This window comes from Lissotriton helveticus, chromosome 3_1 (assembly GCF_964261635.1).
Source record: "Lissotriton helveticus chromosome 3_1, aLisHel1.1, whole genome shotgun sequence".
Lineage (NCBI taxonomy): Eukaryota > Metazoa > Chordata > Amphibia > Caudata > Salamandridae > Lissotriton > Lissotriton helveticus.
In genome coordinates this window covers 1825968924-1825984360 of record NC_136061.1, presented here as the reverse complement: position 1 = coordinate 1825984360, position 15437 = coordinate 1825968924, and the positions used below count along the sequence as shown (strand labels likewise).

Sequence of the window (15437 nt, the reverse complement as noted above, 5' to 3'; positions counted from 1 at the left end):
CTTGGGCAGCTCCAGGATTACGATAGATGCACCCATGACAACGCACTTTCGGGTGGACCAGAAGAGCGTTTTCATGGGTGGGTCAGTCTTGATCATGGCCTCCGATGCATGGAGGGGACACGCCACACAGCAAGAAATCCAAGAGCCGGAAGCTTCAAACCAGGCACCCACCGCATTGCAGTTCCGAGGACATAGGGCCCCTTCTGCCTGCCCAGCCTAGTTGAGCCCCTCCACCCCCATGTTTTTGGGATTTGTGGGGCGAGAACAGCTCTGCCATTGATTGCAGTGATTAATAATGGTATGACTCATTTGCCACAGATGCCCAGCAGTATGTATTGTTCATGGCAGGCTCAGGATTTCTGTGATTATGCTGTGTTGATGTAAACACAGAAAGCAGTTTGCTACTTCACTGGCTAAATTTGCCCTCAGTAGATGCCTATGGGCCAGCAAGAAACCCAAACGGTAACGAATTTTAAGGCGGCAATATATAGAAACTTACAACAGAATGCATGAGATAGACCGGCTTGCATACACCCAAAACTGCGCAGATGTGCCCCCGACGACACACGCAATGGCCTACTATCCCCGTTCGCAATAACTCCCACCGCCCCCGTCGTGTTCTCAACCCCTTGTCGGACCGCGACCTATGCTCTCTCCTTCACTCTTATGGCCCAGGTCCGGTAAAAGACTTTTCCAACTCACACATCACCATACCCACAATTCTTACAAACACTCGGAGGCTCCCAACACTCAACAACAGAGGCTCCGTCCCTAACAACCTCAGAAAAGTTCACCTCACATTAGATAGCTCGACCACCCCACTCTCTCCCAAACTCAAATGCATCCTACTAAACTGCAGATCGGCCCAGAGACATTCCTCCGACATCGCGGATCTCGTCTCAGAAAGGGATCTGGACCTAGCCATTCTAACGGAAACGTGGCTCACTGAAGCCTCTACCCCGATTATGGACATACTAGTCCCCCCCAATTATCACATCATTAGGCTGGACAGGTCTCCTGGCAAGACGGGCGGGGGAATTGCATGCATCTTTAGGAGCAACCTCTCCGTTACTCAAGTCACCTCCCCGTCCCTTTCCTCCTGTGAACTCCTCTGCCTCGACATCACCAGTGAGGGCAAACAAGTCTGTGCTTTACATCTCATCTATCACCCGCCTGGTGACAATCTCATATTCTCCCAACAACTCATGGACATGATCACTTCCAATGCCGGTCGGCAGACCACTCAAGTCTACCTGGGGGACTTCAATCTCCACTGGAACGATCAGAAAGACACCGTGGTGAATAGCCTCAAATCGTTCCTCAATGCGCTTGACCTCAGCCAATTATGCGACAAACCAACACACGACAAAGGCGCGATTCTCGATCTCATCATTGCCAAAGAGAACGCTATTCAACTGGAGGCGATTCTACCCTGTGATTGGTCAGATCACCACATTATCACCTTCTTTATCAACGAAAAAGTTAAACCTAACCCTACTCAACCAATCAAATCCAAAATATGGAAAAGGGATCTGAAGAATCTTAACCCCTCAACCCTACCACCCCACATCGGCAACCTCCTCCTTCCCCCTTCAGGTGCCTCAGATGTTCAATCACTAACTGACCACTACCTTGACTCTATGAATACAATAGTCAATGAAGTCGCCCCTTTGCAACTGAAGAGAGTCTCCACCAAAATCTCTAACCCCTGGTATGATGACAGACTCAATGATGAGAGGCGTAATATGCGAATGGCAGAGCGCACCTGGAGATCGGACCCTTCAGCACTGCATCTCAAAAAGCTTAAGAACAAGAGAAATGTCTACTTTAGGAATATAAAGCGCACAAAGTCGGACTTCTTCAGCCGCCAGTTGGACCAAGCGAAGAACAGGCCAAGAAAACTGTTCGAGCTAATCCAGACCCAAACAAAGGCACAACCCACACAATCAAACAGCACAACAAATGGCACCCCACACTGTGAAGCCTTCTCTGCTTTCTTTAAACTAAAGACTGACAACATAAGAAATGACCTCATCATGGATGTAAGCCGATACCCCAACCACACCAGAATGGCAGACACTCAACTTAAAAACAAGGCATCCTGGCAGTACTTCGATACCTATTCGGAAGAAGCAATACACAAACTGCTCTGCACCTTGAAGCCCTCTAATCACCTCACAGACCCTCTACCTGCTAATGCTGTAAAAGACTTTACCCCCTTGCTCCTCCCTCTCTGGACCAAGATCATCAACAGCTCTTTGCAGCAAGGCCACATTCCAGACTCCCTTAAGGTGGGGCAAGTCACGCCTATACTCAAGAAACCTACTGCTGATCCGTCTGACCTAAACAACTATCGGCCCATCACCAATATCCCCACCCTGGCCAAACTGCTGGAGAAATGTGTCCAACTCCAACTAACAAAACACATTGATCAATTTGACCTCCTCAACCCTCATCAATCAGGTTTCAGAGCGAAACATAGCACGGAAACAGCTATGACACACATAATTGATGACGCCCTCCAAATTCTGGATCGCAATGAGTCCTGCCTCCTCATCCTTCTTGACCTCTCGTCAGCATTTGACACGGTCAAACATGAGAACTTGCTGGAGCTGCTAAATACTCGAATGGGGCTATCGGGAACTGTTCTCAAGTGGTTTTCGTCCTTCCTTCACAATCGGTCTCAGAGGTTCAAGATCGACAATGTGCTATCCACACCTATGCCTGCAGATCTAGGTGTGCCACAAGGATCCACCCTCTCCCCTACACTGTTCAACCTCGTTATGGAACCGCTCGCCACCTTGCTTCAAGCATCCAATGTTCAATTCCATATGTACGCCGACGACACACAACTCTATCTAAAGTTACAATCCCCGGAAGATATCAAACATCTGAATTCCACGCTTATTAACACCCAATCTTGGCTGGCCAATAATCACCTCAAACTAAACGCGCTGAAAACTGAGTTCCTACTCATCTCACCCCCGGCGAAAACGTCCTCCACCCAAACCTGGCTCAACAACCTAACAGCACTCAATGTCCAACCTACCATCGTGGACTCGGCGAAATCCCTAGGCATCACACTCGACGCCAAGCTCAACATGCAGCAGCACGTCAGCAAAGCCACTAAAGCAGCCAATTTCCAAATTAACACACTGAGGAAAATTAAACCCTTCCTCCCGGCCAAAGACTTCCAAACTGCTGTACAAGCTTTAGTCATCCCTCGAATTGACTACGGAATTGCGGCCCTCAGCGGTCTCCCGCTATCCACAACAGCACCCTTAAGAGCCTCCCTGAACGCTGCCGCGAGACTCATTACTGGCTCTAGAAAGCATTCCCACATATCCCCAGACTTAAAGTCTCTAAAATGGCTGCCTTTTGAAGCCAGAATACAGCTAAAAATTGCAGTTATGACACACGCGGCCGTGCACCACAAGGCACCCAACTACCTCGCTCAAAAGCTGTCTATATCAGGAGGCTCGAGAACCAATAGGAGCACAAAAAATCTACTCCTGAAACCTCGTAGATTCCGGAAAGCGAAAACTTACAAGCGCTCCTTCTCAGGAATGGCACCCAGGATCTGGAATGCGCTCCCGCCTGAAACCAGGCTGATCTCCTCCATGGCACTCTTCAAGAAAGAGGTGAAAACCATCCTTCTGGCCAAGATCTCCTGATCGCCATAGATGTTGGTTCAGAGACTCCGCATTGTATCACTGCTCACCCTATCCCTTGGCACTACACTTTACCTGTAGAGTGGCACTACTACGCTACTCTCTTACTATCGACCAAGATATGATACACGTTGGTTTACTGATCCACCTGAACACCTCTGTATTGGGATCAATGACTTGTACTGTCCTATATTACTTCCCTACCTGATTGTATATGGATTGGTTTTATGTATGCTTTTTATTATCCATGTTATTACCATCTTATTGTTATTGTTATTGTCACCGTGTTATTGTTGCTTTACCCATGTTATCACCATGTTATTGACTTTTATACTGTTCCCAGTATCTCTGTTGACTCCTACTGCCCCTACACTGTCTTTGTGAAGCGCTCTGATATCTGTAAGGATCCTGTTCGCGCTATATAAAACTTTGAATAAATAAATAAATAAATATACTTGGCTGCCATTACTACGCATATGTAGCCAATTGACGGCACTCTCTGACATTAACTCTTGAAGAATAAAATCAATCATACCCCTTGAGCTCAATGTGTGATTGCCATTGCTCGTCTATTTCTGAAAACAAAATGCAATTTTGGATTATGTGTCCTGGAATGGTCATAGAAGGATTAAACTGGCTGATGCTTTCTTTGTCCTTTTATGAGAGATGCTGGGTGGTGCTTAGTTGGTAACCCCAGATCACAATCTCATGGGGATCAGTGTATGGTAGATAAAGGCCGGTGTGTGTAATGTTGTGAAGTCCGACGGTTTGAATGTTCATATTTTATTTTAATCTGGTAAACTTTACAAGATGCAAAGTCTAAGGTGTGTGTGTGTGTGTGTGTGTGTGTATATATATATATATATATATATATATATATATATATATATATATATATATGCTACTGTAGCACCCCTTTGTTGAAATGGAAAATACGTAGCACCCCTTTGTTGAAATGGAAAATACGTCCTGCTTCGATGAAGGGCTACCGCCGCTCAGCGGCAGTCCTCAGTCCCTGGAAAAGCACAAGGGGAATACCTGTTTGCTACTGGGAAGTGCTGGTACTTTCCCAGTAAAAGTATTGCATACTGCTGATACATCCTGGTACTCTCCATTTCAAATTCAGGAAGTGCTGGTACTCAGTGGCTGACAGTGTCTGCCCATGTATAGCTGTGTGTGCAGATTGTACTGGGGGGTTTGCTGGGCACCTGGCTTTGCTAGAAGGGAGGTCAGGAGGCCCTGCTGAAGGTGGAGGGGCAGGAAAGGGCGATGGCAGATTATTAAAAGTGTGCCTCATGGTATCGCTATGTCAGGAATGTCCTTATCGCTTCCGCTGAACTGTGGGGTTCTGCAGGGGAGGGGGATGAGGTGGCCTCTGGGGGCATGAAACGAGGGGGCGAGGCCTGGCTGCAGGGGCCATGCTACATGATGAACTTTAATAAAAAAAGAAGCCAAATGTGATTACCCGTCATATAAATAATCTTCGATTCATAACCCCTGTTTCTTAACAAAACTCACCACCAACCCCCTCCTGCTCAGAGGTGCAACAGAAAGAAAAATCCGTGCGACTGGATAAAAACACGAAAAGCGCAATAGCCAGCTGTTTACCTCCTTAGAAAAGCGATGGAAAAAGGAGAACCATAGAATCTCACTTTAATGTACATCACGTGGACTTCTGCAGGTGCTGTGTTATATTCAAGTGCGGGAACTCGTGGTGGGTGTGACAGAGGACACCAGATCGAGGTCTCAAGAATGGTCAAATATTAGATAGTGACACCCAAAAAATCACAGTTAGACAATGCAACAAAATGTTATATCTTTAAATACCAGCACACGCTTAGGTTCAAATGACTAACCGTGTTTGGGGTATAGGATAAAACTAGAACATTGAAGAACTAAAAGAAAAGAAACTTTGAGCCTCAAATAAAAAATAGACCAAGTGCTCAAACCTAGCTCACACCAACCTCAAGAAACAAAGGTATAGCTTTGTAACTTCATGCTACAGTCTGGCCACACCCAAGACTCCTCTCACTCCTATTCATATCAGCAGTGATGCCTTCGACTCAAATAATTACAGCAGAATCCTAATGTAAAATAACATTAAATCTGGATCCTGAAAGGCTTCCTAACTATTAGCATATTCACATTAGACTCTGATTAGCTAAACTGTAAAGGTCTAGTTCTGGGAAAATGTTTCTTTGTGTTGACGCCAGAATAGTCTTTCACTTGACCTGAAACCTAGAACTAAACATCAGTTGTTTACTGCATACTGGAATAAGGAGAATCGTACAACATAACACAACATAACACAACCAATATATGTGTCGGAACCCCTTTTATACGGCCACAGGGCAAGCAGGAGTTACTGGGCCCAATCTTGGGTGTTGTGACCTTTTATTTCTGATGTCCCGGGGCCCTACCTACTATGGGTTCTGAGTAACTGGGTCAAGTACTACCCCTTCAGGACTGGACTCTCTATGGTATCTCCGGCCAAGCAGTGCAAGGCTCCTTGGAGTGTTAAGGGGATAGAAGGGTATAAATGCCAAGTGTACAAACACTCACAACCCAAAACATGCTCAGCAACCCCAATAAATGAATGATCAGCCAGATAACTTGCCAGGTTCTTACGGCAAATGTAGTATTTATATACAAACATGCAACAAATACAGCATGCAACAAATACACACAGTTTTGTAAGAATGGCAATCTGGCTTTCTCGGGGTATGTCCCTGAGTCCAACTCCCGTATCTAAGGATGGTGATTATCCCCACATTCACATGAGGGGATCATTCAGGTTAGGCCCCTCTAGAAAGTATGTTTTAGAAGTTCAAAATAGCTTCCTAAATGTCAACGCACCCAGCACAGTGTGCCTTTAGTGAAAGCAAGTACTCCCAGAGTCTAGATGACCCTGCAATCAGTCTTGCCTGCTCTCGCTTGGAGTTACGGTCAGGAAAGCCCGAGAGAGCATCCGTGGCCCAATGGTGAGCAGAAGTATGGATCGTGCGGCAAGATGGCAGGCGTCCACGGTGCACCTCTAATCATGCAGTAAGTTTTCCTGAATTTGACAGCCAGCCTGAGGTGCTCCTGGTTTCGTGTGATGGAATCAGTGCTCTTTTCCTCAGGTCACAACCTGCTACGCTGCTCTAGCGCATGCTGCTCCAAGGTGATGACCCTCTTCGTCACCACTGCCCCCTCCATGCAACAGGTGTGGTGAAGGTTACCAGGGCTCTCCCGTCTCTTTCTTTGATTACCCTACAAACCCCATCTCATTCCTGATACGTGCCCAAGTCCCACTGAGGATTGACCTTTACAGAATCGAAGAACCCTTTAGAAGTGCATAGGACAGCCTGGTTCTCCCTTTCTCCAGTGTGTGGAGCCAGGAATGAAGGCAATCCTCACATCTGTCTGGGATGGCCCCTCCACCTCGACATGTTCTCCAGTGTGGAGCCCACAGATCTACATGTTCATTGAGAAGAGGAAGCTCGACTGTGAAGTCTGTGTATTGGAGTGGCAGGGAAGCTTATTTTGCAAGCTCAGGAAAATGGAGGGGAGCCGATGGTTGTAGGCGAAGAGGGATCTTCTGTGAGAGTCACAGACTTGATGGCTGAGGAGGAGTGAGCCCCGACCCCAAGGCTATTTGAGAGAAGGTGTAGATGGAGTTAGGTGTGCCTGTCAGTTTATTTAAAAAAAAGAGGGGTGTGGACCGCCAGATATAGGCAGAGATCACACAATGCAGGGGCCGAAAGAAGTGAGTTTGGTTGTGTAGTCTTGTAATTGAGGAATGGCTCTGTTCAAGCTGGAATGTCCGCTCATGGAAAATAGAGGCGAAGGAGAGTGATCCAGGTTGCAGGGCAGTGGTGTTGGAGCAATTTTCAGAGTGGGGGTGCTGGACATCAACATAACATAAGGCCATCCATTGTACTTTCCATGCCAGGGGTGTGGTTATTTGTAGTACACGATATGCAGTAACTCCAAGGACCCAAAGTGGTGAGGGGCACTCTGCATCTGGATGATGGTAGCTTTCCACAACCAAACCATGCCTTGGGCCCCGTTTTTTCTTGCCTTCATTAGGGGCCATAGCATCAATGCTACAACACTGTTCCATACTGCTCATATATATATTTTGAGATATTTGTTCTTGACATTGTAAAGCAAGTAGGTGTCTTAAAGTATATAAGTGTTAGAAAACCTCTGGAATACTTTCACCTGAGCAAGAGTCATTACCTAAAATTATAAAGGGTTCTAAATGTGCAACTTCAGATGGGATCAGTAAACACAGCTCTCCATATTCAAATAATTATAAGCACTATGTCAAGGTTGCCTTCAAGTGACAGTCGCCACTTAAAGGAACAGTAAATGTTCCAAGACTAATAATGCCCTCTTTAGTGTTAATTCTCTATTTGAACTCCACCAAGCATATCTGGTCGTGCTGTTACACCCCAATCCCTACGAGGAAGTCTAAAAAAAGAAGAAAAAAAAACAATACAACAGACCATTTCCATCTATGCACCAGGATCTGGAACTCTATCCCTATATCCATTAGGACTGTCCCAACGCCGCTCTGATTTAGGAAAGAGTTTGAAGCTCACCTCTTTAAAGAACACTACATCAAAAAGCATAGACTGTCCACAACTCCGCTTCCTCTCCTATTACTCGCCGACTGTAAGCTCGCCATTGACCTTGTAGTGTGCCTCGCTGCCTTTTGGCTAGATTTGCACTACAGAAATGCCTTATGCATACATACTTCTTCTAGCGCCACCGTTGGTAAGTTCTGCAATAGATGGTGCTTTTGTAGTAAGTTCAAAACTACTTTCCCTAGATTGTAAAGTTTTCTGACACTTCCCTTCTTTTTCTCCCATTTAATGTAAAATGGTGAATGTGTTGCTTTTGTTCAGGGCCCCATTAGTCTTTGGCAAGGTTTGTGCCATATTAAAATAAAGTGTAAAATGTATCTGTTATGCAGTAGGAATGCTGAGGAGTGGAGTCTGGCTGTGTCACTGCATATGGAAGGGGGTTTAGTGCAGCATGCTCGTCGGATCCTGTATTTGAAAGGGGACAGGCAGTGAACCTTAGTTGTGAGATCCTCTGATGCCAGCAGGAAGTGAAGCTTGCTGTCAGTCAATTCACCTAGAGGTGATTGGGTGGGACTTCTGCTCTGAGGTCTTGTAGTGGACTGATTGCGGTCACGTAAAGGAAGGCGATGGGGGAGTGAAGTGAGACTGAGGTCCTTCTGATGGAGAAAGGGTGAAGCTCAGTGTAGAGAGGGGTGCATCTTTTTGCACTGCTATCTGCACATACTGTAGATTACATAGGGGTCAAAAGTGCATCCCCTTGGTCTTTCTGTTCTGCAGGCATGTGTAGAAATCCTGCAAGTCACCTGCCCATCCCCCTTAGATGAAGCTGTACTGCAGCTGTATGTGTTTGTTTCCAGATGTACATGAGGGGGGGGCAGTACCAGTGTAGCCCACCAGGTAGCATCACATTAACTGGTATACAACGCTAGGCAGGCTCAAATATAATCTAAAACCAAGATTAAAGCTCAAATCTAAAAGGTCATGGATTGCTTACAATGCGAAGAAAAGCAAAAAGCATAGACAGGCCAGCTTTAACATATCATGAGCCTAGTGGCTGTGGTTTCAGTTTTCATACCGAGTCAGCTGGACTTGGCGGATCTCCCACGGACTAAAGCATCAGGGAAAGCTCTTATTGGCCACCACGCCTGGTGAGAGTACCTGGATGCACTACTGTAAGGGTTTTTTCCCCTAAAGTTATTTCATTTTCTCTATTCCACTATTGGTCTAGGTGCAGCCCTTTTAAAACGCAAGCCAACTTATTTCCCATCTGAACACAATAGTAATCTCCATTTTTTTGTCCATGTAATAAGTAGTGGTAGGTGGGGACAGGCTTTTACTTGTGCTATTCTCCAAGTCGGCCTTCCTTTGGTGTTCATAATCCTCATATGCTGCATGACATTACCCGTAGAGAAAAATTAATATTTACATATTTTCAAATGAAGGCCAGTCGGCAGCAACTATTGCCATAGAATACAATCCGTAATTTATTTGACATATGTATTTAGCTGATAAATGCACGAGAAAAAAACTCATAGCAAAGATGTATATCTTTTTGGGAAATTTGGAAATTGCACGTTACATTTATTTCACTTCTTAAGAGGCTTGAAACTTTGGAATATTGCATCCCATTCAAGAACACAGAGGACTACGAAGTGCATGTCTCCTCGCCAGCATTTTCCTGTATACTTATTACTCCCACACTTTCCTCGCATTATCACCTGGTATTGATTGCGAGAGATGGTCGTTGGCCAAAAAATCCATTAAACTTGGTTTAACATCAGAAGCATGTTTTTCTCATTCTATAAAGCAAGCCTTTCATAATAGTACTTCGGTTCTGAGTTGTTAAGACATCCCTGGGGAAGATAGCCTTCACCATGACCGTTGCCCCTATGGAATAAATGAGTACCGAAAATTCTGCTTTTTGGCTTACGTGAATATAACATATTATGTTCTTGGCGTTGACTGTAATCTTACTTGCCTCCACAGACTGACAGCACAGTGGAGTGTGGAAGACGAAGAAGAGGCGGCTCGTGAACGGAGGAGAAGGGAGCGAGAGAGGCAGGGCCAATCCCAGGAGGACGACGAACTGACTAGCCCATCAGTGGAGAACGGAGTATCAGAGGTTCTAGACAACCGGTAAGAGGGTGTGCTTGTGAGGTTTTGATTAACACTCAGCGGAGTACGAGTCTTTGTCTAAGCTCAGGAAAATATAAGTCTGCTTTGGAAGAGATTTGGTGTTGAGTCCACAACCAAGAGGGAACATTGGCTTTATCGAGAAACTCCTATTTTCTGATTGTAGCTGGCTTAGAGAAGAGATCCCATGTGAATTAATTTCTCCAATAAATAAATCACCTAGTCTCACTGTAGACAGGCGATTGCCCTAATCCTAAAGTGTATGATTGTAGTCTACCGTGCCTCCTTCTATACAGTGAATCAAACAAGCATTGGCAAAGCTAGTAAGTCTTGCCTTTTGTCCCAATTGGCTTTACCAGTGCTGTTTACCAATGTTGTGAAGCATCAGCAAAAAAACAAACAAAAAAATCCTTAAAAACAAAGGGAAGATGGCGCTACCATGTTGGTCCGTCTCATTCTGTAGGCGCACGCATGCTTCAAGTGTGAACGCTTACAGAATAAATCATGCGCCATTTTCTTCATAATTTATGGACTGATCTAAGATGGTTGATGCATCTTAGATTAGTCCATAATAATAAAAATGTTGCTTAAGTGATAGCACCTTTTTGTAGCGGATTAGCCTATAAAGTGGTTTCGCAATAAAGCAGTGCAATGCAAAATGTAATACAAATCATGACGTAAGCTATTAATAGCTTGGACCAAGCGCTAAAAGGATTTTAGATCATGAGTGGAATTGACAGAGGGTGGCAGAACTTTCAAATTCCTGTTGAGAGCAAATACTGGCAAAGCAAAAAGGTCTCCTCTTTAAAAGGTGATTCTAGGCATATTTGCATTTCCAATACCTTATTATATTGCCTTTTAGGAAACAAAGTCCATAATGGCTGCCCGTGTCATGCTGCATGCTTATGCGGGAGAGGCCATCTTGGAATGATTTTTCCTGAAGAGAAAAATCATTTCAGGGTGGATGCTAGTGCATCACAATGCCTGAACATGCATTGCCTTCCATCTTGGAGTTGTTTTATATATGAGAAAAATGATTCCAAGACAGTCCTTACTTTTGCGTCTCAAGCAAAAAGCAGGAAATCCTACAGAGAGAGAAAATCAGTAGTCAAATGGGAAGAGGACAGCAGTTGACTTGTGGATTTTGGTATCATTAAAAGTCAGAGGGGAAAAATTGTACGTATTTTGTAGGGCCGGAAATGGTAGATGAGAGCAATAGAAGAGCTGTGTCTGAAATCAAAGAAGACACTCCGGTTGTGGACAGGAATGGACTGTGAAAGATGTGCATGAGTGGAGAGCATAACCTGAGTGTGAGGGGAACAGTCTGGAGAGAAGAGCATTTAAGGTTTAGCAGGACTGAGCTGAATAGACGTAGAAGGTATGCCCTCAAACTAAATAATGACAATAAGATATTGTCTTTGAGTGAATGGTCCTAAGATTAGATGAAGGTAACAACCATTGGCAGAGCCAATAGGTCTTCATTGGCCACCAGCCTTTTGTCTTTGTCAAGGCTTGTTAGGTCTATTTTTTTGTTGTTGCAAAAAGTTGTTAGGCCCTCCTCAATCTAAAAATAAAAGATGGCTAAAAGCAAAAATATTTTTCAAAAAGCACACATTGCCATAGTAGTCCTTGGCACTTGCAGTAACTACTCTGTTTCGGGGCGTGTTCCTTGTAGAATGGCAGGAGGCTGTCACTCATAGTGAAGTTAGCCAGTGGCTAAAGAGGGCTGACCCTCCTCCGATGCTGTATGATTTAATAGTCGGAAGAAAAATGAGAATGACTCAATGACAGACTAATGGATGAAGAGGGATGGCTAAAAGCCCTTATATGTAAGTATTTTATGCACATTTAATAATGTCAGACTTAAAATAGATTAGAATTCTCATTATTGACCTGACTGAATACAGTGACAAATGACAAAGGAGGTTAATTGAATCTTGGAAATGCCAAAATCTTGTGCCATTCAGTGGGAGTCAAAGGATTTGAGACCCACATGTTATTCTAAATAGGAAGTGCACACTTCCTCCAACCTATGCTGGAGACCTCCCTCCTCAAGAGGTTCACTCCCAGTGGCAGCATTCACTGTGTTTGCCGACCTTTCACTGCAAGCGGTATGATGCAGACCAAGATCGATCTGTCGAGGATGCAGTGCAAACTTACAGCACATGCACAGGCGGCCTCATGCACTGTTCTAATGTGCTGTTGAACAAACCACTCGAGATCTGTCCACTTCAAGTCGCATTCTCCCGGTTTCCCTCAGTTTTTTTGTGGTTTTTTTGTTCTTACATTGTACCATTCTATTCCCCTCCTTTTCTCTTTCTTCTCCCTTTTTCGTCCTCTCTCTACTCAAAAACTGTTTCCCTCTAGCAAAGAAGTGTAGCAGATCATGAAGCAAGTTAGCATCTGAGGGTTTTGGTGTCTATTCTCCTTTACAGACTGGAGTGACTTTTGTGTCTTGAACGCTCACACAGCCATGTGGAACTTATCTGTAGAAGCCAAAGTCATTACAGGATTCATGCATGCGGAACCCTTACACACTCGAGCTGTTCCTGTGCGCAGAACCAATGCAAACTAGAATTGTTCTTGCAATGTAACTTGAGTTTTCTTCGTTTCTCCTAACAAAAACCTCTAAATGTAAGCTCTGCCTCTAGAAAGATGCAGTTTTTTGTTTATATCGAATGGCGTTCTTTAGATCAGTAAGTGGTTCTTGTTATGACCATGTAACCTTACTCTAAATGTGCCATCGCCAGATGGAGTTATTTCTAAAGGCAATGGTCCCTAGACAAGGATTCATGAGAGCAAACAATAAATATAGACCCAATCAGTACTATATTTTACAGCTGTCCAGCCGGACAGGTCTTTTGAATATAAAGTTGCCGAAATATACACAAAATTCAGCAAGAAACAAAGTGGGACACAAGCCTGTATCTAACTTAGTGGGAAGGACGTACAACATGAAACAAAAAGGCTCAGGCAGAGTAAATTGTTTGTATGAGACACATTTTGGTAGGACAAGCAAATTATAGTGGAGACACCATTGCACATTATAAGTATTAAATAAAGAGGTGTACATGGCGTACAACAAGTGAGTAGCCCCTGCCTGTGGTAACCAGAGCAATCTCGTTCTGGACAAGATTGTGTCTGCAACACACTCATGCTTTGGAGCACTTCTTTGTAAATCCTCCCATGACGTTTTTACATACTCTAGGCTAGAGTCATAAAAGATTGTAAAAGTTCTTGAATGTAGAACTTCAAACTGGAGTGATACTAGCTTGCACAGTACAAATTAGAGTAGCTATTGGATTTTTTCAATAACTTTATTGAATGTTAGCGCTCCTCCATTGCAAGTAATCTCATATCGACAATTTGATGAAATGCAGGTATGACAAAGCAGGTGAGTAACTATTGGATGGGGTGTATGAACTCTCTACAAAAACCAGCTCATGTAATATACCCTTAGAAATTGGAGTACTTATTGGCTGTGGTACCCTTACTGGATTCTTTTATATACAGATCTCACACAGTGGAACCAGTGGTGCTGGAACAAATTTCAGAGTGGGGGTGCTGCCATCAATATTATGTATCACGGAACAAAACGTCCCTTACTGCAAATTATTCTTAAGAATAAGTCCTAGAAGAAAAATGAATTCTATGTCAAGAAAGATCCAAAGGAATATGTACATGCATTTACTCAGTAATATAAACACACAACAAAAATAATATAGTGGGGAACAGAACAGGAAGCAAGAATTTCAAAGCTCAGGCATTTCTTAGTGACAAAAAATAAGCAGCTCGTGTCACAATGTGCTCTGGCCTGGTGAATATTTAGTGTGTACTTCTGGACAAGCGCTTAGAGACCTCTGGGTGATAAGGCGCTATACAAATCTAAATAAATAAATACATTTAAATCTTTGTTTACATCACACTTTAGAATTACCAGAAAGTGCTCAACTTGTGCTTTCCTAAATGCTGCCATATTTGCGCAGTTCATTTGAAGGTATTTAAATGTTGTTGTGTGTAGGTATTTAAATGTTGTTGTGTGTAGGGGAAAAAAAAACTACAACCATCAGCCGTTCCTTGCACACCAGCAAGACCGCCACATAATTCACTTTACAAAATCCTCTCACTCTGCAGAGAAAGAAAACAAAACCCAGCCTCCATGCTTAAAATAAATAAGCAGCAATTAGTCAAAAGACCTTGCCTGGCATTGGACCTCTGTCTTTGAAGCACAGCAGATGTGAAAAGATAAAAACGAAATGTAAAAGCATCTTTATTGCTCATTCACCTTCTGAACTCCAGCCCGGTTATTTTGGAATTCCTCCTGCACTCTCTATATCTCCTACGTCTAGGGCCTATTTGTGGACCTTTCTCCTATGCTCGGCTCCTGTGAGTACAGAGCCTCACACCAGCGGATGCTAGTTGTGGTACCCTGTCGCGCTGAGCTCTTTGATACTTTACGTCGTCGGACCCTCATGCTCAGTTTGACCTGATGTGATGGAGCCTAGAAGGCGTCAACTGCTCATTCACGCCCCACCTCTCTCGCCTCAAACCCCCGCCTCTCTCGCCTCATACGCCCCCTCCACCTCAAACTCGTCTCTTTTGTTCCGGATCCCCAGCCTGCCGTTCCCTCATGCCTCTGGAATGTGGGAGCGTGTTCTGGGAGTCGGGGAGGCGGGATGGTCCGTCCGAGTCGGGCCTGGTGCCAGGTCTGTCTGTGTGTCATGAGAGGCGGGGCCTGAACCATGTCGCTGAAATCCCCTTTTCAAGCTCACCCCCTTTGTGTTATATTTCTGTGCATCCAGCTGCTTCTGAGCTCAGGCCAGTAAGGTCCTTGTTGCCAAATGCCCCCTTCAACTTGGAAGCTGTGACGTCGTTTTCCGGGTATGGTTACTCAGCTACGTTTCTGAGACAATCTACAATTTCGTCTTCTTTGTCTCCGTGGATTTCTTCCATCTGCTCCCACTAGCACGGAATTTGTTAAAGAAAAAACCCATAAAGGAAGCCCTGGTAGAAACTGCTTTACTGTAGTTACTAAACACCCAAATATTCATTTCTAATT

General features: G+C 44.4%; 1 protein-coding gene across 4 annotated transcripts in view; it reads left to right on the top strand.

Moving 5' to 3' along the window:
• The window catches only part of LSP1 (lymphocyte specific protein 1), a 311165-nt gene that overhangs the window by 169923 nt on the left and 125805 nt on the right, over positions 1–15437 (top strand). For all 4 annotated transcript variants that reach the window (XM_078682743.1, XM_078682745.1, XM_078682742.1 and 1 more), the window contains exon 2: positions 10232–10381. In XM_078682743.1, the coding sequence (XP_078538869.1) occupies positions 10232–10381 (150 nt within the window). The remainder of the gene's footprint in view (positions 1–10231; positions 10382–15437) is intronic.